The sequence below is a fragment of the Tenrec ecaudatus genome, chromosome 1 (assembly GCF_050624435.1).
Source record: "Tenrec ecaudatus isolate mTenEca1 chromosome 1, mTenEca1.hap1, whole genome shotgun sequence".
In the NCBI taxonomy this organism is placed as follows: Eukaryota; Metazoa; Chordata; class Mammalia; order Afrosoricida; family Tenrecidae; genus Tenrec; species Tenrec ecaudatus.
This window is the reverse complement of record NC_134530.1, coordinates 16,407,450-16,432,302: the sequence shown is the minus strand read 5'-3', so window position 1 is coordinate 16,432,302 and position 24,853 is coordinate 16,407,450. Positions and strand designations below refer to the sequence as shown.

The window sequence follows — 24,853 nt, the reverse complement described above, 5'->3', positions numbered from 1 at the left end:
AGCTTGGCTCCAAACACCCCATTGAGCCCCAATGTGGACCCAATCATGCCTGCTCCACCCACTTCATGCCTGCAGACCCCTTCACCAACACACACCTCCCACCCCAGCCACTGGCCTGCAGCCGGCAGGTTCAAAACCATCGTGAAAAGGGGGCAATACCAGAGCTCCCAGGGCACCCAGAGAGAGCTGACGGGTGGCAGCAAGAGACCTTCACCCCACGGACTTTCCCTGAAAGGCATGTGTGTATGTGTGTGTGTGTGTGTGTGTGTGTACAAGGGTGCAGGGCATGAGTATCTGAGCATGAGTGTGCCTGTGTCCGTCTTTGTCCATGTCAGCAAGGGTCTGTGTGTGGGTGTGTTTTGGCCTGTGGTGGGCTGTCTGGCCAGCGTGTCTGTCTGGCCATCTGCCCTTGGGTCTGCGTGATTTTGGGGGTGCAGACACACCTTGGGTCTTCTGGTGTCCACATGTGTGTGTGTTGAGGGTTCCATGCATTTAGGTGGCCTCGCTGTGGTTGGGGGTGGCCTGGTTGTGTAGGTGTGTTGACGGCACGTGGTGGCTGAGGGCTCCCAAGGGTCTCGTCAGTCTATCACTACGACCGTCCAAGTCAAAGGTGTGCTTGGGTTTAAGGGGGAGACAACAGTGTGTCCAGCGTTGGTGTGAGGAGGTCATTTGTGTTCCCTTGGGGGCCGTGGTGGTGGTGTGAGACGAGTGTCCACATCCTGATGCACATCTCTGTCCATTGTGGGGAGGATGTCTTCTCCACCTGCCCCATCCTCTCTTCGCCTGGGGCTCAGGCCTGGGTTGCAGTAGCTTCCGGCAGCTCCAGCAACCGCCCTATCTGGCCGCCCTGGATTTCAATGCTTTTTCCAGAAGGAGAATTCCACCCCCACCTCCCATCCTCACTGCCCCCATCTCCCGCCCTTCCCCTGGCCCACAGGGCCTTTCCCCCACCAGGGCCCCGCTGCTCCAAGCTCCTTCCTGCTCAATCATTTATTGACTTTAAAATAGAAGCCAATTCTGGTTTGGGGGAAAAAAAAGGAAGAGATAGTCAGAGACACAGGGAGAGACAGAGACCATTGGACAGACAGAAGCCCAGAGGCCCAGGAGGAGGGAAGGGAAGGGGAGCAGGGCAGAGACAGAGAGACAGACAGAGACAAAGCCAGTCACAGGGGTTAGAAAGAAGGGGACTGGCGGGGAGGATGATGGACGAAGGCATGTAAAAATAAAGACACTGCATCTGAGCAATGTGGCAGTCGGGGAGGGGCAGGTCGCTTCGAGTGGAGGGGTTTCCCTGCCCACTGTGCAGGGCTGGCAGCTCTTCGAGGCCGTGCCCACTCCCCTCCTGGCCTCCTGGGCACACTTGAGTTACAACAGCCAGGGCCTGCGGCTCACTCCGAGCCCAGTTCTCAATTTTTTCTGCCGTGTCCCAAGCCCAAGCCTGGCCATTGCCCTAGGTCTGGTACACCACCACCGCCCCCAGCCCCTTCCTGACCCTTCCTGCCACCAGTGGATCAGCTGACATCTTCTTTCCCAGATTGCCTGGAGATCTGAAAGCCAGAATCCCACCCAGACCTCCGGAGCAAACCCTGAGGAGATGTGCAGTGTCCGAGGCCTGGGAGCCCGGCTAGAGGCTGGTAGGCCGAGGGGCTGCTCGATCAGGGAACTTGGCCCTGCCAGGCCCCAGGAAGCAGCCGCCCTGGACAATCAAGTGTCCCGGCCAAGGCAGCCACTGCTCAGACCCAGGAGTAAGAAGGGGGTTATTCCGTGGTGGTTCAAGACAGAGCATCAATGGGTTAGAGGTGCAAATGTGGGGTCCCTTATACTGCCATGGTGGCCAGGGTGCCAGCACACACCATGTCTACGGGTAGTGCACAGCCATGCCTGTGCCCGCACCAGTCTTCGGCAACGGCAACGGGGATTCAAACTGGCCCTCCTACAGTAAGGACCAGCTCTGCCTGAGTCATACATGTCCACACCATGCAGCTCTGTCCAGCGCGACACACAGACCCAAAAGGTTCTCACTCTCTCTCTCTCTCTCACACACACACACACACACACACACACACACACACACACACACACCACACACCTGTGGATCCCAGAGCACAGCATGGCAATGGCTGGCACCATGCGCGACATACCCTCTTCTGCCCTCGTCCTCAGGCATGCTCTGGGCACACACCACGCCCAAGGAGCGGCCATGTCCACGTGGAGTCCCACTCCCAGGTGTGGGCTACTTTTGGGCACATGGCTGGCAGGGTTCCAGCTGGGTGAAGGAGACCGTTAGGGCCCTAGGCCTGGTCTAGAGACCCTACTGCATGCGTGCCAGGCATGGTTGGGCAGCCTCTGGCCTTCCTCGGGGAGTCTGTGCCTTCTGCTGAGCCGCCCACAGCCCTGCCAGGGACCATGTGGGGTACTGCTTAGCTCCCAGCTCCTTCCAAGCCTTGGGCCACAGCCTGGGGAGGCTGGAATGGCTGGACAGGCATCCTCCCAGTCTTTGGCGTCAGCGGGGAGCCGCGCGGAGAACTTCGTAGGAGGCGGGACTCGTTCTCCATGCAGCGCTCCAAGATCGGCGCTGTGGTGCCTAAGGCTGACCCGACAGCTTGGCCGCGACACTGTCCGTGACATCCACCCACGGCTGCCTCCCGCCTCTCCCGCCTCGGGGTGGTAGGACGGGATTCCCCAAGCTCCTAGCGCGCCTGGTCCACTGCTCAGCAGCCCGGATCGCCGGAACCGGAAAGTTTGCGCCAAGGAAAGTTTGCGCGGACCGCGGCTGCAGCGTCCAGGGTCGGCCCAGAGGCGCGTCCCGGGCTGGCAGCGCGCCCACCCCTCCCTTCCCTCCCCTGCCCCTGCCAAAATTTGGGAGCCCCGCCATTTTCTTAGCCCCGCTCCCATGTGAGGCCTGAACAAAGACTTTGGGGAGACGCCCGGGCCGTTCAGCCCGCCCCGGACACCCCAGCCGCACGCAGGGGCCACCGCCACGCACGCTGGTTGCTGCCACCCTCCGGGACCTCTGTACCCGCCCCAGGGAGCGCCGCCCTCCCCTGTCTCTCCTCTGAACCCCCGGGACTGCCCCCCTGCCACTCTGTCACCTCCGCCAACCCCGCCGGCGCCCACGCCGCCGCCCGGTTCTGCGCGCCACCATCGCCCACCGCTCGGCTGGAGTCCCGCTGCCCACACGCACCCCATTCGAGCGCACACACACGCACGCGGCGCGCCGCGCTCCGGGGCAGCGCCACGCATGCAACCCGCCGCTCGGAGCCCCGGCGCGCAGTGGCCCTGGAGACACCACCACCCTCCGCGGCGGCCAGGGGCGCACAGTCGCGGGGCGCCCTGGGCACGGCTGGCACCCCGCGGCGCCCGGCGGGCTCCCACCGCGCCCTCTCCCTCCCGCCCGGGCGGGCGCGGCCGGTACCTGGGTCAGGCAGTACGGGGAGTACATCGCTGGGCGCCCGGCGGGAGCGCGGCGGCCGGCCGCGGCGAGGGGGAGGCCCGCAGGCGCGGCCGCGCTCGGGCTCGAGCTCGGGCTCGGGCTCCCGCTCGGCTTGCTCCGGCCTCCGCCGCGCGGCGCCCGCCGGCCCCGCGGCTCCGCGCTCGGCTCGGCGCCGCCTCGGCGCCCGCCCGCCTGCCGGCTCGCAGGCTCGGCCCGCCGGCTCCCGGGGCCGCCGCCGCCGCCGCCGCTGCCGCTGCCGCCGCCGCGCTCGCCTCTGCCGCTCGCGTCCCGCCGCCGCCGCCGCCGCCGCGCGTCTACTCCATGCCGCCGCCGCTCGGCCGGTCACCGCTCGCCCGCCGCCGCCGCCGCCGCCGCCGCCGCCGCGCTGTGAAAGTGAAAGTTTAGACAAAGTTTGGAAGCGGCGCACTCCGGGGAGAGGGAGCGGGCGGGCGGGCGGGCGGGAGGAGGGGCGCGGGGAGGGGCGGGCGGGGGCGGGGGAGCGCGGCCGCCGAGCCACACACACGCCCCGGCGCACACGCGCGCGGGGACGCAGCCGACACGGCCACCCTGACACGTGCTGGCCCGCGTTCCAGCGCAGGCACACGCTGACACGCAGCGGGGCCCGGACCCGCCATACGGAGTCTGAACCTGAACAGTCGCCACTCCGTTGCAACAACAAAGCACCCGGGATCGGGATGGGCGACACAGACAGACACACAGACACACACACACACACACACACACAGCACAGGGACAAGCAACTCCCCCAATGCCACCCGCACCACGACCCACACGCTGACACAAACACCACCCCCAAGGCGCTGCACCAGTGAGCCCACGTGTACACACATCTGGATTTGAGCTAACACACGTGCCAACACAAGCCTCACCCCGGCACACACCCGAGCACACTACTCACCAGCACACACTCTGACCAGGTTCCAGCAGCACACTGACACACAAAGCATCATGCGGCACCCTCCGCTCACACCGCCCCTACACAGAGACCCCCAAACACACACCCACACACTGCCAGTTGTGTCATTCCAGAGGCACTCGCTGGAACACACTCTGACACATGGAATGGCAGTGGCAGACGACAGGTGTCCTGACACAGCCACGTCAGCCCACGACCACACACCTGGGCATGCCAAGTCATACCAGGAGCCTTGGGGACACAAACACCAAGTGTCATCCACAGGAAGCGATGCTGACAGTCTCCACGCCCCAGGGCCAGGCTACAAGTACACTGACCAACAGGCTTGATACCTAGTTGGCTGACAGCCACACACACAGGTACACCCATGCCACCCAGACCCCTCACACAGGGGACCCATGGCCACAGCCACACACTGGTCCTTGGCCCTGCCCACAAACACATGCAGAACATGCAGGGGGGGGGGCTGGCAGCTCCAACATTTAAACCCACACCCTCCCTGGTAAGGCTCCCTCCCCGTTGCAGGGCCTGCTGCTTCCCATGTCCAGAGTAAAAAGAAAGAGTGTGGAGGGGGGTGGGGGTGGGGAATTGGTGCTGGAGACACTGGCACAGGGGTAGGGAGAGCCCTGGAGTGACCAGCGGGGGGTGGCGGGAAGGCAGTCCCAGCAGCCCCCAGGCAGCTCCTGCTGAGACAAAGCTCCCTTCTGCCCACCAGGTGCGCCTGGTGCCTTCTCTTCCTTCCAGAGCCAAGAAGTTGTGGCAATTCTCAGCTATGCATTGTCTGTTGGAGGGGGTGTTGGTGCCCGTGTGTGTGTGTGTGTGTGTGTGTGCAAAACCAGCTGTGCGGGGGCTGCCATGACTGAGCCAATGGTCTCTGTGAGCAGGAGTTGTGGTGTGTGTGTGTGTGTGTGTGTGTGTGTGTGTGTAATGACCCTGAGGGGGTGTCAGGGTCACAGGATAGACAGAACCAGGGTGCCGGAGTGTGTCTGGGGCATCTGCTCTGGGGTCAAGAGAACAGGCCAGGGTCTGTCCAGGAGCGATGCTGTGGGAATGTTGGGACCACTGACATGGGCATAACTGTGCATTTGGGGGCGCCTGTGAGTCAGAGAGAATGTGTGTCTGGCCCCCGCTGGGGACACCCTGGAGAACAAGACAGACAAGAGGCCCTGCCCTCAGGGCTGACTTTCTAGTGGGTGTCAGGTGTAGGTGTCGGGTGACAGGGGTCTGGGTCTGATAAGAAACATGGGTCTGTGTGTGCCCAGGTGAGTGTGTGCATGTCTGACTGCCTGTAGCATGTGGCAGGGCCTAGGTGTGTTCTGAAGTGTGTGTGATCATGGGGCTGAGTGTGGGTGAGTCCGTTGATCGGGATCTACGGGCAGCTTGGGTCTGTGGGTGTGCCCAGAGTTGGTCTCTATGGATCTGGGGCAGTGATGAGGGCCTGTGTGTGCCAGAGCGCATGGACCCAGGTGTGTGGTTTGTGGGGGGAGAGGGATGTGACATGGGTGCCAGCCCCTACTGGTGTGAGTGTGTGAAGGGGTGTGTGTAGGAAGAATGTTTCTATATCTATATGTAAGAGAAAGGAGGATCCTGGGAGAGAGTTTGCATGAGGAAAGATGTATGTATCAGGACCTGTGGGTCAGGTCCTGATGGGTGGTGGGGAGATGCACGAGCATGTGTGTGTGTGTGTATGTGTGTGTGTACCGGGCCTTGTGGGGGGGGGAAGAAAAAGGAGGGGGAAGGATAAAATCTATGTGTGTTTGTCAGACTCTGCTCATATATGTGAGAGGCCCAGGGGTTCAAACCTGTCTAGGTGTGAGGATATAATGTGTGTGTGTGTGTGTGTGTCTGGGTGAGAGAGAGAGAAGAAGTTCTGTGTGTATTAGGCCCTGCTCGTATGTATGGGGAAATGTGTGTGTCAGGGAGAAAGCCTACATGTGTGTGTCAGGCCCCAAGAGTGTGCATAGGAGGGGGGTCTGTGTCAGGGATATGTCCGTGTATATGTGTGTGTAAAGCATTGTTGGTGTGTATGGGAGCGAAAGAGATCTACTCAGGGATATGGGGGGGGGTGTCCCTGTGGGGATGTATGAGAGGAGATCTGTGTTGGGGATGTGTGTGTGTGCGTGCATGTGTGTGTGTTTTGCCCTGCTGGTGTGTATGAAAGGGGATCTTTATCAGGGATATGCGTGTGTCTGTGTATGAGTGTGTTTAGTCCTGCTGGTGTGTCTGGGAGGGTGTATGTATGCATGTATGTGCATGTGTGTAAGGCCCTGTTGGTGTGTATGAGAGGAGATCTGTGTCAGGGATGTGAGTGTGTGTGAGGGTGCGCACGTGTGTGTGTGTTTTTGTGTGTGTGTGTGTGAGAGAGAGATCCCATGCTGCAGTGAGGGGGATCTGATGTGAGACCCCAAGTTCGGGTCAGCCCCCCAGCCGTCTGCACTGCAGATACCAGGCTCAGCACAGGAAATTGATACATCCTTAAAAATGCAAGGGCTTCTTGTAAACAGAAACTTTTAACACCGTTTAAAGTTTCAGACTCCCTACTGCCTCTAGCCACCCCTACAGCAGGAGGGGGCAGGTGGCTTGCAGGGCAAGGGACAGACAAGCTGAGAGGAGCTAGAGGTTGAAGGGCCAAGGGGTGGTGGTGCAGGAAGTGGCGTGGGTTAGAAGTGGGCCACAGGAGGGCTGGGCAAGGGGGTACAGGAAAGACAGAGGGGCGGGCTAGGGCCTGGATGGTCCTGAAAGGAACAAGGATTCCCTCTGGGCTCCCAGGGTGGGCAAGGGGGCAGGGTGGAGGGGACAAGGCAGGAGGGGTGAGTATAAAGTAGGGCTGGGGTTGCTGAGGGAATAGGGGAAGGCCAGGGGAAGGTTTGGTGGGCCCCAAGGGAGCCTGGAGCTGCAGTGTCTGGGGGTGGAGATGGGGGTGGGTGGTCCCTGCCTGGGTTTGGAGAGCAGAGGGACTAGCACCCTGGGATGAAGGGTGGGGGGCCTATGGGGGGGGGTCGTGAGAAAACTAGGAGAAAGGCTGAGCTCTGAGGGGAGGGGTGTCTGGGACTCTTCATAGAGCTGGGGGTTTGGGGCTCCTGGGAGCCAGATGGACCACCTCTCTGTCCCCCTGAATGGACAGGAGGAGAGATGCAGGTCAAATTCCTTCAACTCCAGCCCAGCCTCCCCCCTGCCCAGCCTCCCCCCTGCCCAGCCTCCCCTCTGTCCAGCCTCCCCACTGCCCAGCCTCCCCACTGCCAAGCCTCCCCCCTGTCCAGCCTCCCCACTGCTCAGCCTCCCCACTGCCCTGCTTCCCCCTGCCCAGCCTCCCCCCTGCCCAGCCTCCCCACTGCCCAGCCTCCCCCTGTCCAGCCTCCCTACTGCCCAGCTCCCCACTGCCCAGCCTCCCTACTGCCCAGCCTCCCCACTGCCCTGCTTCCCCACTGCCCAGCCTCCCCACTGCCCTGCTTCCCTCTGCCCAGCCTCACCCCTGCCTAGCCTCCCCCCTGCCCAGCCTCCCCACTGCCCTGCTTCCCCACTGCCCAGCCTCCCCAGTGCCCAGCCTCCCACTGCCCTGCTTCCCCACTGCTCAGCATCCCAGCCCGCAGACCCTAGGCCCAGGTGAAAACTGATCTCCGCTTAAACCATTGCTTCACACCCACCTCACACCTATCCTCACACGCACACACATCACCTATTCTGCCATTCATTATACCACTCCCCCTTCCACCACACACAAACACACAAGGCCAGCCTTCCCCCTACACACCCTTTTATTCACACACACACTCACACAAATTTTATTGACACACCCTCATGACACCCATTCTCCCATGTTTACTAATAATACTCACCCTCCCAATCACACACACATACACACACACACACACACGACAGTACCTTCCCAGCATGTGCACACACACACCCTCACACACATGTTCACCTGGGACATTCACCCATGTTCATACCAACAGGACACTTACCCCCACTTCTGTGCACACATGCCCACTCAGTGCTCCCTCTGCCCGCACTGCTCCTGCCTGTGTGCTCCCCTCCACGCCCTGCTCCCTGGCACAGCTGTCAGCTGGGAGGGCTCTATGGGGAGGGGCCATTTAGGAAGATAGCCCTGGCCCTCCTCCCAGGCTCAAGTCTTGGGGCACACCTGGTCTTCCAGAAACCCTGGGAGGAGAGTGCTGCCCGGGGGCTGGGCACAGCTGGGATGCCACAGCTGGAATCCCCCACATTCCTACCTGCTGGGACTGCCCACCTGGCTGAGGCTGGCACCAGGTGCGTTCTTATAATGCAGGTGTGCGGGGGGGGGGGGTGGAGGAGGGAGGGAGGAGTGGGAAGCAGGGACAGTATCTGACCAGGGTGCTGCTGAGACTGGGGGGCTGGACCATTTTAACCCCAACAGCCATGGCCTGGGCCCCAGAAGGTGGGGGCCTGGCCTCTTGGGGACTGAACCCTTGAACTGCAGTGGGGCCAGAGCACTTCCATGATGGAAGAAATGGGGGTGCCAGCCTCTCCAGGCAGTGCAGAGATCCTGACTACCCCCAAAAGCCTGATGTCCGGGTGCCATGGTCTGTGCTCCAGGGAGGACTCCCCCCCTCACTGGGAGCTCCGAGTGCAGACTGAACTCTGGGAGCTACAGGTCCCCTCTCCGGAGGCACACCTGGCTGGGCACCCATGACCATATCACCTATGTGCACATTCAGGGCCTGAGCCCCCCAGTTTGCACAAATACACAGACTAGCACACGCATGTAGGCACATAGCCACAGAGCCCTGCTCCTCTGAGAGGTCACACTGACACAGGTCACCCTGACACCCAGAGACCGCCACACTGACGCTCCTGGACCCACCCACAGAGGGACACCAGCACACACACAAAGACCTCCAACACTCCCATATGCACTGGGTCACAGAGCCACGGTCCGGCACAAGTACAAGGCCCCCGGGCTCCCTGGTGACAGTCACACAGACACCCTCAGGGGCATAGCCAGGGTCACTGAGAGTCACAGAAAGCCACCCCGACGCCGATATGGACACACAGACTTGCCGGAGGAGTCATATAGATGAGTATTGAGAGACCGCTGGGTCCCATAGCACCCAGGCTTCCAGGCTCCACGCACAGAGAGGACCCGCACACAGGCACACGACAACACAAGCCGTAGACACATGACACACAAACACAAACAGTCCCACTCCCAACACCCACGCTCTCGCCCAGGCATCCTCCAGTAGCCCCTAGGCACTAGGCACGCACAGGCCAAGCAAGTGCGCAGTCGCACTAAGGTCACACTGATGCACACCCCACTTACCAGGGAAGAGGAGGGAGGGTGGCCAGGCAGGGCCCCCTGTCTGCAGCCAGCAGCACTCCTCCAGAGCAGGGGAAGGAATGGGGGAAACGTTTCATTTACAGCCGCTGCCAGAGACCCACCCGCCTTGGAAACCTGGCCCAGCTCCTGAATGAGGCCTCTGTGCCGGCCCGCTGCCGTCACTGGGGCCGCTGCGTGGTGCACCTCCCGGGGCGTGGGCATCACACAGCAGGCAGCATGGAGCCACGCACGCCTGTCTAAGGGGCTTCTGAGGGCCACCCAGGCTGGAGTTCCTCAGACCCAGGGAACCTTCCCCTGGCCCCCACCACCTCAGAAGACCACTCCCCAAGCCCAGTCTGCAGAAGGGACTCTCTTCCAGTTGGCCAGAACCACATCTCCAGGGGGCCCTGTCAACCCAGAAGAAGGAGGGACCAGTCTCAGGACCAGAGGCCCCTTGATTCAGCCCTGCTCCCTCTGCAGCTGGGGGTGGGGGGTGGGGGGGAGGGTGACAGCCACAGCACCCCAGCTCATGCAATAATCATTGTCATGCAAAGTGCTCCCTCCAGCCACACAGCCACACACGGCCTGTTGTTACCTGGTTGTATGTGCTGTACAGCCACACAAAGCCAGGAGTTGGCACACGGTGGTCATGTCAGCCACACTGTTATACCTGTAACACTTGGTTGTGCAGTAACACTTTCAGCCATGCTGCCACGCCCTGGGCCACCCCAGCTATACCTACAGCCACACTAGGAGCCACCCTGTGCCACCCGCCCCCCACGGGCACACACGGCCACAATGTCATCCTCAGTCATGCCCAGCCCTCACAGCCAGGCTGCCCCACACGACGGCGCTCTTAGCCAAGGAGTCACCCCTTCAACCTCAAAACCGGCCACAGCCGGATCGTCACACACAACTGTCACACACAACTCCTCTCCAACCTGCTGCCACGGCCATGTGGTCCCTGCCACAATTTTGTCATCTATCACACAGAACCAGTGTCACCTCAGCCACCAGGCCCCCTACACCTCACAGTCAATGTTTGGACACCCCGTACACCCCGCCCTCCCACACACAACATGAATGTCACACTGATCAACAGCTGCACCTGGGTCTGGGGTCTCCCTGAGGTTGTGCTCAGCATGTGGCCACACAGAACCACTTCTCCAGTGACAAAGATGACTGTACCCCCAGAGGCAGCACACTCCAGCCCCTTCACCAATGTTTGGACCAAACCAGGTGTCTCTGTGATACAACATCATACCCTTGATGCCACAGAGCCTCCACTGCAGGTGACAGTCCCCCGGCAGGGCTACAGGGAACCAGCCAGTGACAACTCACTGGTTACAAGGACATACTGTCACACCCCAGTACCTGTGGTCACATTGCAATAGCTCATGCCAACGTGGCCCCCAAACAGTGATGGGGACACCCCCAAACTCCTCAAGTCATGAGATGGTGATAAGCCCACGCTGACACCCCCCTCTCCCCTCCACACTTGGTGCATGTCAGGCTGGGGGGGAGGGGGCTAATGGACTCGCAGCTGTTGGCAGTGGGTGCCAGCCCCCCCACTTCATGAATATTCATCAACTGGGGCTCTCCTGAACCTGTGGGGAGCCGGAGGTCCCAGGCAGCTGGGCACCCCCTTCTGTGCCAGGCGGCTTTCAGGTGAGGGGGGAGCTCAGCCCAGCCCCAGCAGCCATCAGAACCCCCACCCAGCTCCACACACAAGTGCCCACGGGCTTGTGAACAGATACACACACGAGCACACACAAATACAGGCGCATAATCGCATCCAACTCCACAGGCACCATCTCACACACACACACACGCACGGGAACTCACAATTGCAATCCCAAGCACACACACACAGACACACACAGCCAAGCATGGTATGGGCACGCAGTCACACCACCACAAGCAGACACCGTCACATCCCAGGGACATTCTCCATCACACCCACATTTCCACACAGCCGCTTCCAAACCACAGCCTAGTCCCCATGAAACACCCACAAATTCACAAAGCGCACAGTTCCACAGACTCCCAAAGACACACACACTCCCGAACATCATCATCACCCCCACCTCCCTCCGTCTCACACGCACGCACGCACGCACGCACGCACGCACGCTCTGCCCACCCCTGACTTTGACAAGTAGGGAAACCGAGTCCCTGAGCGGCGGGTGCCTCCGGACCCCGGCAGAGCCTCGGCGCGGGCGCCCCCTGCCGGCCCGGCCCCTTCAGGCGCGCGCGGGGCGGCGGCGCGCGGGGCGGGCGCGCGCCTGACGTAACCATGGCACTCTCCTGGCACGCGCGCCCTGCGCGCTGGAGGGCGGGGCGGGCGCGTTGTCATGGTGCCGGCGGGCCGCGTGAATAGGGCATTGTTTGCCGCGGCGCCTCCGCCAGGCTGTCCTGGACCCACCGGACCCACCGGGCCAGATAGAGAAGGGAGAGATGGGGAAATGGGAGAGAGACAGGGAGACGAAGGGAGACAGGGAACGAGATGGCAAGAGACGAAGAGATAGGGAGAGATACAGAGCAGGGAAGAAATAGAGGTAAGAAGAGATGGGAAGAGACAGGGAGACTGGGAGAGAGAGACACAGGGAGATGGGGAGAGATAAAGGGACAGGGATTGGGGGAGAGATAGGGCGATGGGGAGAGGAGAGATGGAGAGAGACAGAGACCGGGAGAGAGAGACATGGGGAGAGAGAGCCAGGGAGATGGGAGAAATGGACAGAGACTGGGAGAGAGAGAGAGACGGGCTCTGGGAGAGGAAAGAGGGGGAGAGATGGAGAGAGAGAGAGACTGGGAGAGAGGGACATGGGGAGTGAGAGACGGGGAGATGGGAGAAATGGACAGACTGGGAGAGAGATGGGGAGAGAGAGAGATGGAAGCTGGGAGAGGAAAGAGGGAGAGAGATGGAAAGAGAGAGAGAGAGAGAGAGAGACATGGGGGGAGAGAGAGACATGGGGAGAGAGACAGGGAAATGGGAGAAATGGACAGAGACTGGGAGAGAGAGATGGGGAGAGAGAGAGACGGAGGCTTGGAGAGGAGAGAAGAGGAGAGAGACAGACTGGGAGAGAGGGACATGGGGAGAGAGAGACAGGGAGATGGGCGAAATGGACAGAGATTGGGAGAGATCGCTGGGGGGAGAGAGAGACGGAGGCTGAGAGAGGAGAGAGGGGAGGGAGCCAAAGGGAAAAGTGAGAGGATGAGCAGAGGCAGTGAGGACCCCTTTAGAAGAGGGGCACGGCCAGGGAGAGATGGAGGGGAGACGTGGCACACAGAAGAGAGGAGATGGCAGACAGGACAGGCTGACCCAGAGAAGCCAGACGGGAGACAGTTTGGAAGTAGAGTGCTAGGAAATGGAGAGGGAACCTCTCTGTGCCCACCAGTCAGATGCTTCAAGAAACTCACCCACAGAAAGACAGGGCAGGGAGGGGTCAGATACACCCAGATGTGGGGGACAAGAGGAAGAGAAACTTGAGGCCCAGCTGTCTGCTCTGAATCCCCGGCCCCACTCTCGGTCACACCCAGCCTCCTCAACCTGCCTCTGGGCCACTGGCCTACCCTGGTTTGATACAGATGACATCCCCTTTGTGTCTATCCATCCCCATGGACAACACGTCATCCCCACAGGGAGCCAGCCTTCAGGGGACACTGCCCAGACACCCTCAGGATGCACCCATGGGGAGACTCATCTCCTCGAGGACACAGTGACACCTTGCTCACATGACACACTTAACGCCCGTGGGTGTACTCATGACGCCCGAGGACTCGCGGTCGCGGACATGGACACATCAGCCATGTCATGAGGACGCACGCAGGACCCCCTCTCGGTCCACATCAGAGTCACACCTCACAGGTAGAGCGAGACACAGCCCAATGATGGGTGTAATTGTTTTCTGAGCCTTCCCAGACCTTGTCAAGCACGAAGTCACAGACCTGGCTGTGCCCTGTCACAGAGTTCACAGCTCACCGGAAACAGCTTCATATGTGACCATCCAAAGATACATGGTCCACTGTTACTCGAGGACAAGTGTTTCACTGACACCCTCGCAGACACACAGGACTTTGCTTCTGGCCCCTGATCAGGCCCTCCCCCCACCCCCGCGCCCCCGGGTGTCCATGAGTAGCGATGCAGGGAGCCAACCCCAGTCACCTGTGAAGCTAGGAGCCAGCAGAGAACTAAGCCCCCATCCCCAATCTGCGCCATGGATTAAGTCAGGTCAAGCCAGGGCAGTCTCCAACTCCCCGTGTGCCTGGGTCAGCTCGGCCCAAACCTGGATCAAGGGTGTCCCCTGGTGGCCATGACTTGTCTCTGCAGCCATCCATGCTAGATGGATGGGTTGGCTCTGGCCCATAGCTGAGAGAGAGTCTTCTAGATAGAGGATCCAAAAGCCAGACAGAGAATGGAGAATCTGAAATCCACTTCCAATAACCTAGACTCTAGACCCCCAAGCCCCCGATTCAAAAACCCAACTCCCCGAGTTCAGAATATAAAACTCTAGGTCTAAACATGGTGCTTCTGACCCCCACCAAATTCACAAGCATCACAAGAAAGTGAATGAGGAGCCACTATATAAAATAGAGGAGGAGCCATATAAATCAGTGCACCCTAAAGGTACAGGATCCAGATCCCCAAAGACCAGTTGCCCGAATCCGGATCACAGACCCCCACAATCTAGAATGCAAACATCTGTAGGATTGAATCCAGAATCTAGAACTCAGATTCAAGAACCGACTTCCAGTGGGGTGGGGGTGGGGAAACTAGGGCCTAGAAATCTGAATCTAAGATGCTAGGACCCAGTCCCCCAAACTCCTGATGGAATCCCAGACATGTCTGAGTTCTCCAGACTAGGCTCTGGGTGGGTGGGGCAGGGGCAAAGTCAAGGGGCTGAAGAGGAGTCCCAAGAGCCCTCCCCGAGCTGTGTGCCTGTGTGTTCACATATACACACGGGCACAGGAGTGCACGCTCGTAGGCCCCCCTATCAACAAGAGGAACTCCAACAAAATCCTGCACAGACTCACCCCAGACATCCAGCCTGTGACCGTCAGAAGTAATAACATCACATGGTCTTGCAGACACTCACTGGTGGTCATGCACAACCACACACACACACACACACACACACACACTTCTACCCTGACCCACCCCACCACCCAAAGACCCGGCCAATCATCTCTCTGCCCACAGGCATACTCAGCTCTGGATCCACCTGGCCATCCCCACCCAAATTCGGTGTCACACAGTCACCACCCAGGGACACACAATCCTCCAATCGCAGGCGGCATGTGGGCACAGGCGTGAGTACGTGTACACACACACACACACACACACACACACACTCCTCTGAGTGCCGAGAAGCCACACAGCCCCTGGGAACGGGACTCCCGGGAAGGGGCTTACAGCACCCCCCCCAGCCTACCCCCCCCCCGCTCTCCCCCGCCCCGCCGGCTGGCGGGCTTTAATACAGATGCCAAACTCATAATTGTAACTGAGGGTGACAGGGTCACCTTGAGCCCCAGATGCTCGCGCAGTGACAGATGGCGTTGGCAAACCTGATTAGCAGCCCCTGTGCCAGCGCCTGTGGCACCTGCATCCCAGCCCCTCCCCCGCTCCCCCACCACTCATTACCCACCCATTACTGAGCCTGGGGGGCGGGGGGTGGGGGCTGGCTGGCACTGCTCGGGAGGGGGCAGGAACTCCGGGGCCCCCCCTGGCACCAGGGTTCCCAGCTGGCTCCCCCAGCTGGCAGGAGGTGGGCACAGCTGAGGGGGGCAAGCACCTCATGTCGGCCAGAGAGAGGGGTGACCGCAGTGCCAGGGTTGAGCCTCAGCTCGCTGGCTCCCTTGCTCACTCGGACAGAGGGATGGACGAATGCATGAAGCCTTGGGTTTGGCACAGGTCCGTGGAGAAGGAGCAGCTCCCCTACAGGCGCCCAGGGTCTCCCCCAGGGCTCTTCCAGCAGGGCCTTGGGAGCAGCCTGCCTGGCCCATTCCCATCCCTCCACGCTGGCCTGCTGGGTCAGAGGTCACACAGGCTCTCACGCCCCACTCGCCCATCTGCTTCCCCCAGTCCCTCCCTCCTGCTCCCTTCACCTGGGGCCTTCCTTCCTGAGGCAGGAAGAGGACTGAGGGGACCCAGCCAGCCACTGCTGCCACCACCACCCCCCCTCCTCGGCCCGCGCTCCGGGGGGCATTTGGAGGCAACCCTGACAGCGCCACATGTCCCTGCCTCTGTGCCAGACGGGCCCATCTGCTGAGGCTCTGGTTCCAGCCGCCAACCACAGACCCTGTGCCCCTCCATGCCCGCGCTGCCCAGGCCACTCACCACCCTGCCCCCACCCACTCCGGGGAGGCCAGTGCAGGGACAGACAGCACACACACACCGCTGGGCTCCGGAGCTTTTATGGTTCCTGTGTGGACACTGTATGGAGATCCAAGTAGGGGGTGGGGCAGGGATCATCAGGGACAGGCAGCTGAGAGTCTGTGGGTCCTGCCTTGATGTTGATGTCAGTTCCCCAGCAGCTGCCTCATCATTGGGGTGGGGGGGGGCTTTCTGTCCTCCCTGCATCTGGGAGAGAGTGGGTCTTTCACTTGGTCGGTGTGAGACAGTGCAGTCTAGTAGTTCTAAATAGGGGTACCAGGCTGCCTGGGGCCAAGCCCCAGCTCTGCCCTCTTGTCAGTGTGACCCCAAGGGAAGGCGGTTCCCTTTGGGAAGCTTGGTTTCCTCATCTTTATCTTCCACCCAGGTTGAAATCACCCCATCCCTGAGGGGTGCCAGGAGTCGGTGCCCTGGGGAAGGTTGCGTGCAGACCTGTGGGGCCTGAGGGCTCAGGAAGGGGGCGCTGTGCTGAGATCAGGAGCCGGAGAGCTCTGTGAGTCAGGCATTGAGCTGCTACGAACTGCAAGGTTGGAGGTTCACACCCACCAGCAGCCCCTGGGGAGAACAATGAGGCTCCAGTAAATACATACAATAATAATGACGTGCAGCCTCTGATAACCCCGGGGAGCAGTTCTGCTTTGTCCTACGGGGTGGCCATGAGTTGGAATGGACACACACCGTAAGGTCTAACAGCACAGATCACGCCACTGCCAGCTACAAGGTGGAAGGTTCAAATCCCCAGGCAACTCTGTGGCAGAAAGCTGTGGCAGCCTGCTCCCCAAAGGACTTCCTTCTCAGAACCCCAATGGGCAGTGCTCCCTGACCTTTAGGGTCTCAGAGTCAACTCAAGGACAGCGGGATGGGGTTTATACTATTCGTGTCCCACCACAAGGTGAGGTCTGTGTCGGGAGTTCCTGGGAGCAGGGGCGGGCTGGGCTGGCCCGCAGCCCCCTGTCGCTGTCCTCTTGATCTAGGGGACACTGTCCAGGGGGAAGGCTCTTGCTGCTTGTTCCTCTTCCCACCGTGTCTGTGTCCATCTGTGGGGCTCCTCTCCTGGCCTGGAGCTGCACTGACACCCCTCAACCAACACAGTGGACATCCTCATCTGCCGCCGCTGCCGGGCGGCGGGGCGGCCCACCCAACACCACAGGACCACAGACGTCCAGCGCTTCCGAGTGGGGACACAGCTGCTGCAGTGGACGATTGGGGAGGGGTCTGAGCTGGGGACATAGAGGGACGAGCAGCGGCCAAAGCAGAGGTAGTTGCGGAGACGTGCAGCTGTGCAGCCGGGTCGGGAGAGCACCTGGGGTCAAAGACAGAGAATCAAGTCAGGGCAGAGGGCTGCTGGCTCCCACCAGACTTGAGGGCAGGCTGCCTGGTTTCCAGTGCTGGCGCTGAGTGAGAGACTCACCCTCGAATGGCTTCAGTTTCCTCCCTTGCAGAAAAAAACAAAACAAAAAAACCCCACTGAGGTTCAACCATCGCAGGGGGGAAGCCCCACTGAGGTTCAACCATTGCAGGGGGAAACCCCACTGAGGTTCAACCAGGAAAAACAAAGCAAAGATCTCCAGGTCTTTCAGCAGAGAGGATTTAATACAGGGATTTGGTGATCCAGGGGACAGTGACTGAAAACCCAGGCAGGAGATGACCATGCAAAGCTCTGGAATTAGAACCAACAGCCAATCACTGCACCCCCACCCCACCCACTCCCCAAAAGTGATATTGGTGGAGGCCAAAAGGACTCACCAGAAAGCCCACAGCCTGTCTGGCACACCGTCGCTAAACAATATGCCTGATTTTTCTCCTGTGACTGCCTCCATCCGAGTGGATCTATCAACCTCCCCGCCCCCCCAACACTCCACCATCACCTTCCATCTTACCATCAAGTCCCTGCACACTCCGTCCCCATCACCCCCATGCCCTCTCCTTTTTCATGCACCTCTTAGCTCGCTCTGCCTCTGGAGGGTCTCCTTCCAATGCTGGTACCCCCTTTCAAAGCTCCCCGGGAGACCTCTGCACCCCCGATTCCCTCCACATGGACTGGGCTTCCCTCCAGCCCTTCCTCCCACCCCACATGGCTCCGACTCATCTTTCCTCCCTCCGAGTCGTGTCTTTGGGGAATGGCGTCCCCCAAGGTTTGCCCACCAGGCAGCCTCCTCTCTTTCCCCCTGGTGCTCCTGGCAGCAGATAATCCTGGCCCTCCGGGGTGGGCGGCTGATGCTCTGTTGTTTTTCTCTCCCCAAGAGTGTGTGTGGGGGGGTCGTGGGTGTACCCCTGGGCTGCTCACCACACGGTGAGCAATGTGGAGCCATCAGCCACTCCCTGGAAGAAAGGAGGTTTTCTGTTCCCGTAAAGGGTCACACACCTTCTGGGCATCCCACAGGGGCAGGTCCCCTCCGCCTGCCTGAGCATCGGCTCCATGGCAGCGAGGTGTGTTTGTTGTTTGTCACCGAGAGCACCCACCGAAGCTACCTATGGGCGGAGATGTTCCTGGTCTCCTCTACGGATCTGACCCCAGTCATTCTTACTCCGACCACGGAGTCCACTCCCTCCTGTTCACAGCAGTCCTGTCACGCAGGACAGAAGGAAATGCTTCCTTTTTCTTCCTGATCTCCTGCTTTAACAAGCCTGGGTTCTCTTCCCATGTTTAATAAGACCCCAGACCAAACTCCCCGCTATGAAGCCAAAGCTGACTCCCAGGGCAGAACTGACCCCCAGGGTTTCCAAGACTTGGACTCCGTCAGAATGGAACCGCTCACCTTCTCTCTACAGAGCAGCGGGTGGCTTCCAACTGCCCATCGTGCAGCAAGCGGCCCAGCAGGGCCATGCCAGGCCCTGCATGAAGCACCTGGCTCCCCATGAGGCAGCCAGTACTGCTGTTCTTTTAACAGGTGAAGAAACTAAAGGCCCTCGAGGGCTGAGGGTGCTGCTGGCCCTGGTGGTGTAGTGGTTATGCGTTGGGCTGTTAACTGCAAGGTCAGCAGTTTGAAACCACCAGCCTCTCTGAGGGAGAAAGATGGGGCTTTCTACTCCTGTAAAGAGCAACAGCTTCAGAAGCCCACAGGGCAGTTCTACCCTGCCCTATGGGGTCACTGTGAGTCGGCATTACCTCGGTGGCAGCAAGCGAGTGAGTGTGCTGGCTAGGAAAGGGTGTCTGTTCTAGATTGTCCCCCCCAAATGTGCTCAAAATCTTATCTGATAGTAGTTACAGAGAACATTGGTGGTGTAGGGGGATTCTGCATTGGGCTGCTAACCTGAAGGTCAGCAGTTCAAGACCACCAGCTGCTCCCCAGGAGCAAGATGAGGCTCTCTACTCCTATGAAGATTCTGTCTTGGGAACCTTGGGAACCCAGAGTCCAAATGCCTAGATGGCAGTGAGGTACCTTGCTTGAGTTTCATTGGGGTCTGCGTTGTTGTCTTTGTTTTGCTAATGAGGCCAGATTAGTATATTCGAGTCTTAAATCAAGCTCCTTTGAGATAGAAAAAAAGAGTGGAAGTGGGAAAACAGACAGCGAAAAGGGACAGGACCTTCCCCAGAGATGGAGAGAGCGCTGTCCCTGGAGGCCCGACCTCAGGCTCCTGAACTTGTCCACTGTGAAAAGATTAGCTCCCGGTGGCTTCCTCTCTGAAGGTCAATTTCAGCCGACAGCAGCACTAGCTGACAGAGACGGGAGGGGGTGGGCGGGGAACTCCCCTCCAGGTGAAGGTGCACAGCTGGAACCTGGGCCTGGGTCCCTCCTGCTGGTGCATGGTGGGCAGCTGCAGGATTCGGGCAGAGGCATCTGTATCACCTAGCTTCTCAGCTACATCACCTAGTTTCTTGGCAAAGACTTGGTGAGCAAACCCTCAGCACCCTGCCAGCAAATCCTTGGAGTGCAGGTCAATCCATCTCCCCTGGGGCGGGAACTGGGACTCTGAGAAGAGAAGCTCTATCCTGGATCACCCAGAAAGCTGCCCCAATTTGAACCTAGGAGCCCTGGTGGCGTGGTGGTTACTGGTTGGGCTGCTAACCAGGAGGTTGGCAGTTCAAATCCATCTGCCACTCTTTGGAAGACAGATGAAGCTTTTTACTCCCCTCAAGTGACAGTCTGGGAACCCCACAGGGACGATTCTCCCCTGTCCTATAGGGTCACTGTGAGTCAGCATGGACTCTTGGCAATGAGTTTGAGTTTGGAGTTGCGCTTCCCCAGGGCACCATGTAAGATTCCCACATGCCTCCCCATGCAGGGAGCACCCACTGGCCCACGGCTGTGTGTGCCACAGGCCGGTCTTGTCCTGGTGGTGGCTGCAGCACCCTTGAGGAGCCAGGCATGACCAGCACCCATTCACCCAACTCTTAGTGAGCTGGGGCTTGTCTGTTCTAGAACCTGGACACAGGGGCCCAGCAGAGGGCAAGACAGATTTTATAGAATAAATTAAAAGGTCCCTGCCCTGGGGGAATACATAGACATGACATAGAGAGAGACAGAGGAAATAGACCATTTATTGAGTAAGTTTCATAACCAACTCCCTCCTGCCTAGAGAAGATGAAACAGAAGAGAGGAAGGTGGGAGGCTGGGGTGAGGGCAGGGGGAGTACCTATGCTGTTCAACAAATGATGTGTCGAGGAGGAGGAGGAAGAACGGGTTCTAGAGTGGATCTTGATATGGGTGTGTTGTGTGAGATGCGGATAGAGTGCCCATAAAACAGTTTAAATAAATACGATCTCTTCCCCAACATAAAAACAAATGAAGTTTGAAGAAAACCGGAGGGAGAGTCTGTAAGGAGACCAGGCAAGGGGGAGCGAGCACAGCCAGCGCAAAGGGAAGGCAGAACATGGTGCATCCCACGGACAGTGAGCAGGCCCGTGGGGCTAGAAAGAAGTGAGGGTGAAAAGGGAGATGCGCAGGGTGTGCAGGGCCTCGAGCGACAAACGGGGGACCTTTGGCCCTTGCTCACAGAGTCAGAAGCCCTGAAGGGTTCTGGGTGGAGGAGGAAGCTAACCAGACTCGTGGGCTCACCAGCGCCCTCTGGCCGATCCATAGGAAACAGCCCGGAGGTTTTGCCAAGAACAGAAACCTAGAGAGATTTGTAAAATCCACTTTTAGGTGGAAAAAATGAGGAGCTGATACCAAGGGCTCAAGTAAAAAGCAAATGTTTTGAGAATGATGAGGGCAACATATGTACAAATGTGCTTGACACAATGAATGGATGGATGGATTTTGATAAGAGTTGTATGAGCAAGATGATAAAAAAAAAAAGAGTTGTATGAGCCCCCAATAATGATTTAATACTTTTTTTTAATTTATTTTTACGAAGGAGGACAAGGAGGCTAACAATCATCTGATTGGAAGAAACAGAACTTGAACTAAGCACCTGCCCAGAACTGGGGTGCTGAGACTCGGCCCCTCCATCCCTCCCTCCTCTGCTTACCTGAGTGAAGGGCCTGGCTTTGCACGACTCCCGGGCCACTTCCTGCGGGTCCAGTGGTAGGGACATAGTGGTGGCAGTGACCACCTCCTGCCCACTCTGCCTCCTGGCTTTCTGCAGGCCCAAGAAGGCCTTCCAGCTATCCAGGGCAGAGGCTGGCACCTGGGAGTCTGGGGGCCCTTGGCTTAGAGCCCAGGTCTTATTGGTAGCAGCCCAGGGCTGAGACTGAGGGTCTCGGGGTACAGGTGCCAGGCCTGTGCCTGTGCCTGTGGGCAGCCAGGCGCCACTGAGCAGGCTTAGGAGAGTGGTGAGATGACCCAGGAACAGCTGCTTGTCCATCTGTCTGTCTGTCTGTCTAGAGCTAGGCTCAGGGTCCTGGCAGTGGCTCCTGCTGTCTGATGACTGGACTGACTGTGGGCACACCTAGCCCTTTCCTACCCTTGCCCCCCACCTGAGCAGTATGGGAAGAGCCCCTGGGAACCCACCATGGGGGAGGAATGCAAACCCAGCCCTGCTGGGTTCCCGCCCCGCCCCCGCCCCCCAGTCTGGCCTGGTGTTGGAGACTGGGACTGAGGGGGTGTGGGCTATAGGGAACAGGAATGGCAGGTCTAGGGACAGGGTGCTTGGGCCTCTGAAGGGCTGCTTGCCTGGTCCTAGGCCCTCACTTATCCATTTAGCAAAAAGCCTAGGCTTTGGGGGTTAAAATCCCAGCATTGCAACTCGCTGGCTGTGTAAGATGGGGAAAGTTCCTTAATCACTCTGGGCCTCTCTGGGAGGAGGGATAATAACAGGACCTACCTCAGGGTTGTTCTGAGAATGCAACAGCTTCTATACAAACTAAACAAACCAACAAAAAGGAACTTACAACAGAGGTTGATACTTAGTAAGCACCGGGAGGCAGCTCTAGGTAACACATTGTTGCTGGTTGACTTTTTCTGATACTGTAACTCTTCATGGGAATAGAGAGCCTCGTCTTTCACCCTGGGAGCAGCTGGTGGTTTCGAGCTGCTGACTTTAGCAGAGGGACAGCAAATGGGCCCTCCAGCATCACAGGAGAGGAAGCAGAGAGCAAAACGTGACCAGGGCGAGTTCTGAGTCTCGAGGGTGAAAGAATACTAAATCGGAGTATGCCTCAGATGGATCAGCGGAGTCCTTTACCCACAGGTGGTCCGGGAAGGCCTCTCCCCGGAGGTGACCTTTGGAGGTGACCTTTTTGCAGAGACCTGAGATCGGGTTGGAGGCGGTGGGAACCTGGGAGGCTGAAGTCGAGTGTGGGTTCGGGCTGGAGGTTAAAGGACTGGCAGCCTAGTTCCAGGCTTTGAACCCCTGGAGGCGCCTAGGGGGAGGTGGCCTGAACCAGGACCTGGCACCTCCCGTGTCCCCCATCTCACACCCAGGTGCAAAGCTGCGGTGAGAAGCAGCGGATAGGCACGTTCCCGCGCCCGGCTCCCTGGAGCGCGGCGGGGCGCACTCGCCCTCTTGCGGCGGCTCTCGGAACTGCGCGGCGCCCGCACCCAGGACACCTGCCTTGCAAACCTCCGACCCGGACCCTGCCACACCTGGGCGCCTCCCTCTCAGCCCCGCCCCATCCGAGGCGCAGATGATTCCCCAACCTGCCCGCTGGTGTCTTCCCGGACCCAGTCCGCGCTGCCGGGTGTGGGCGTGTTCAGGTTCCTAAATTTGGAGCATACTGCATGGGTTTTCTCCGACCTTCACAACTTCGGGTAGGACAGCAAGTCCGAGCTGACTCAGCCATGAATCCATACGCGTATCCACTTGTCTTCGCCCCATACTGGTCCCACTGCCAGGACCCCGAGCCTACCTCTAGACAGACAGACAGATGGACAAGCAGCTGCTCCTGGGTCATCTCACCACTCTCCTAAGCTTGCTCAGTGGCGCCTGGCTGCCCACAGGCACAGGCCTGGCACCCATACCCCAAGACCCCCAGTCTCAGCCCTGGGCTGCTACCAACAGGACCTGGGCTCTAAGCCGAGGGTCCCCAGACCCTCAGGTGCCAGCTTCTGCTCTGGATAGCTGGAAGGCCTTCTTGGCCCATCCTCTCCCACCTGGCCCAGCGGGAGTCCCTAGTCCCAGGTCTCTCCAGCTCTCATCCCCCGCCCCATGACGTTCCTTTTCCTGCAGCTGGAGGGCGTCCGTGAGCTATTGAATCCCCACAGCTTTCTGCCCCATCACCCAGCGATCCAGGCTCCCAGCGCACCATCTGCCCTGAGACCTGCCTTCCCCTCGCTCACCGGACTCCTGCCACTGGGACCCCTTGCTCTTCGACAAGCTCACCAAGCGCAATGGTGCTCTCTGACAGAACCAGGCGCTCCAATTTGAAAAGACAGCCAATCCCACTGAAGATTTTAGGAAGGCCCAGAACACACCCAAAGCGCCTAAATAATAAAACCCAAGGCCAAAGGAGGGAATTGTATTAGAGCTTAAGTTTTGAGCACCCAGTTTGCAGAAGGCTATGGATGGCAGCGAAAGCCCCAAATTCGTTTGCATAATCCCCATGGGGAGATTAAACCTCCACTGAATTCCTTCAGACCATTGATCATGGGCGTGAAGAGCTTTGCTTTCAGACAAAGTACATTAGAAAGTGGATTACTACGGATGTAGTAGTTAAAAATCTAACATCTTACCATTTCTTTTCCCTTTTGATTTATAACTTGTTCTAGATTTGATATGTTTCTTCTTCTTCTTTAAACATAAATTAACTCACTTGTTGCAGACCAGAGAGGTTTCAGGTAGTGGGGCTTCTCCTGGTCTTTCCATTCCTGCAGTCTTCTGGTGCGGTCTTTCCTGGGACAGCGGTGGGGTGTTGTGGGTCCAGGTCCCCTCCCCATCCCCCCCAGCTGCAGGGACCACAGTGCAGATGTCCACCGCGCGTCTCTTCATGTTGGTTTTGCCGCAGGAGCGAGTGTACTTGGCACGTTGGCTGATGTCAATTTTCCTCACCATCTTCCTGAGGGAGGCATCGTAACGGGTTCCTTGTTTGCCCACCATCCTGACCTCCCTGGTGCATTTGGCCATCTCGTCGCAAACTAGCTCCAACCCAGTGAGCTGTTTCTGCTTTCTTTTGAAAATTTTCTGGGCTCTATTTTGTAATTGTTGGGGTTTTGCTTTTTGGTTCGTTTTGTTTTCTGTGATGACTTTCTTTATCTGAAATCCCAACGTGATAAATTCACTCTCATGGGGTAAGTTCTGACTCACAACACCCCTACAAGACAGGGTTGAACTCCCCCTGTGGGTTTCTGAGACTTAACTCTGTACAGGAGTAGAAAACGTCATCTTTCTCCCATGGAGTGACTGGGAGTTTCAAACTGCTGACCTTGGGGTTAGCAGCCCAAAGAGCAACCACTAAGCCACCAGGGCCCCATA

The 24,853-nt window shown here is 58.9% G+C and overlaps 2 protein-coding genes across 5 annotated transcripts in view; both read right to left on the bottom strand.

Annotated features, from left to right (window-relative positions):
• The window catches only part of NFIX (nuclear factor I X), a 94,155-nt gene extending 90,581 nt beyond the window's left edge, over window positions 1–3,574 (bottom strand). For 2 of the 4 annotated variants that reach the window (XM_075547876.1, XM_075547884.1), the window contains exon 1: window positions 3,416–3,574. In XM_075547876.1, coding sequence (XP_075403991.1) covers window positions 3,416–3,442 — 27 coding nt within the window. In that variant the 5' untranslated portion in view covers window positions 3,443–3,574. The remainder of the gene's footprint in view (window positions 1–3,415) is intronic. The other 2 variants (XM_075547887.1, XM_075547889.1) reach the window with 1 other exon arrangement.
• A 201-nt stretch (window positions 3,575–3,775) lies between these two features.
• Window positions 3,776–21,808, bottom strand: DAND5 (DAN domain BMP antagonist family member 5). The gene is made up of 3 exons (XM_075547217.1): window positions 21,473–21,808; window positions 17,119–17,363; window positions 3,776–3,818 (listed from the first exon to the last, which is right to left on the bottom strand). The coding sequence occupies exons 1-3, from the start codon at window positions 21,806–21,808 to the stop codon at window positions 3,776–3,778; spliced, it is 624 nt and encodes a 207-aa protein (XP_075403332.1).
• Between the last annotated feature and the right edge of the window lie 3,045 nt (window positions 21,809–24,853).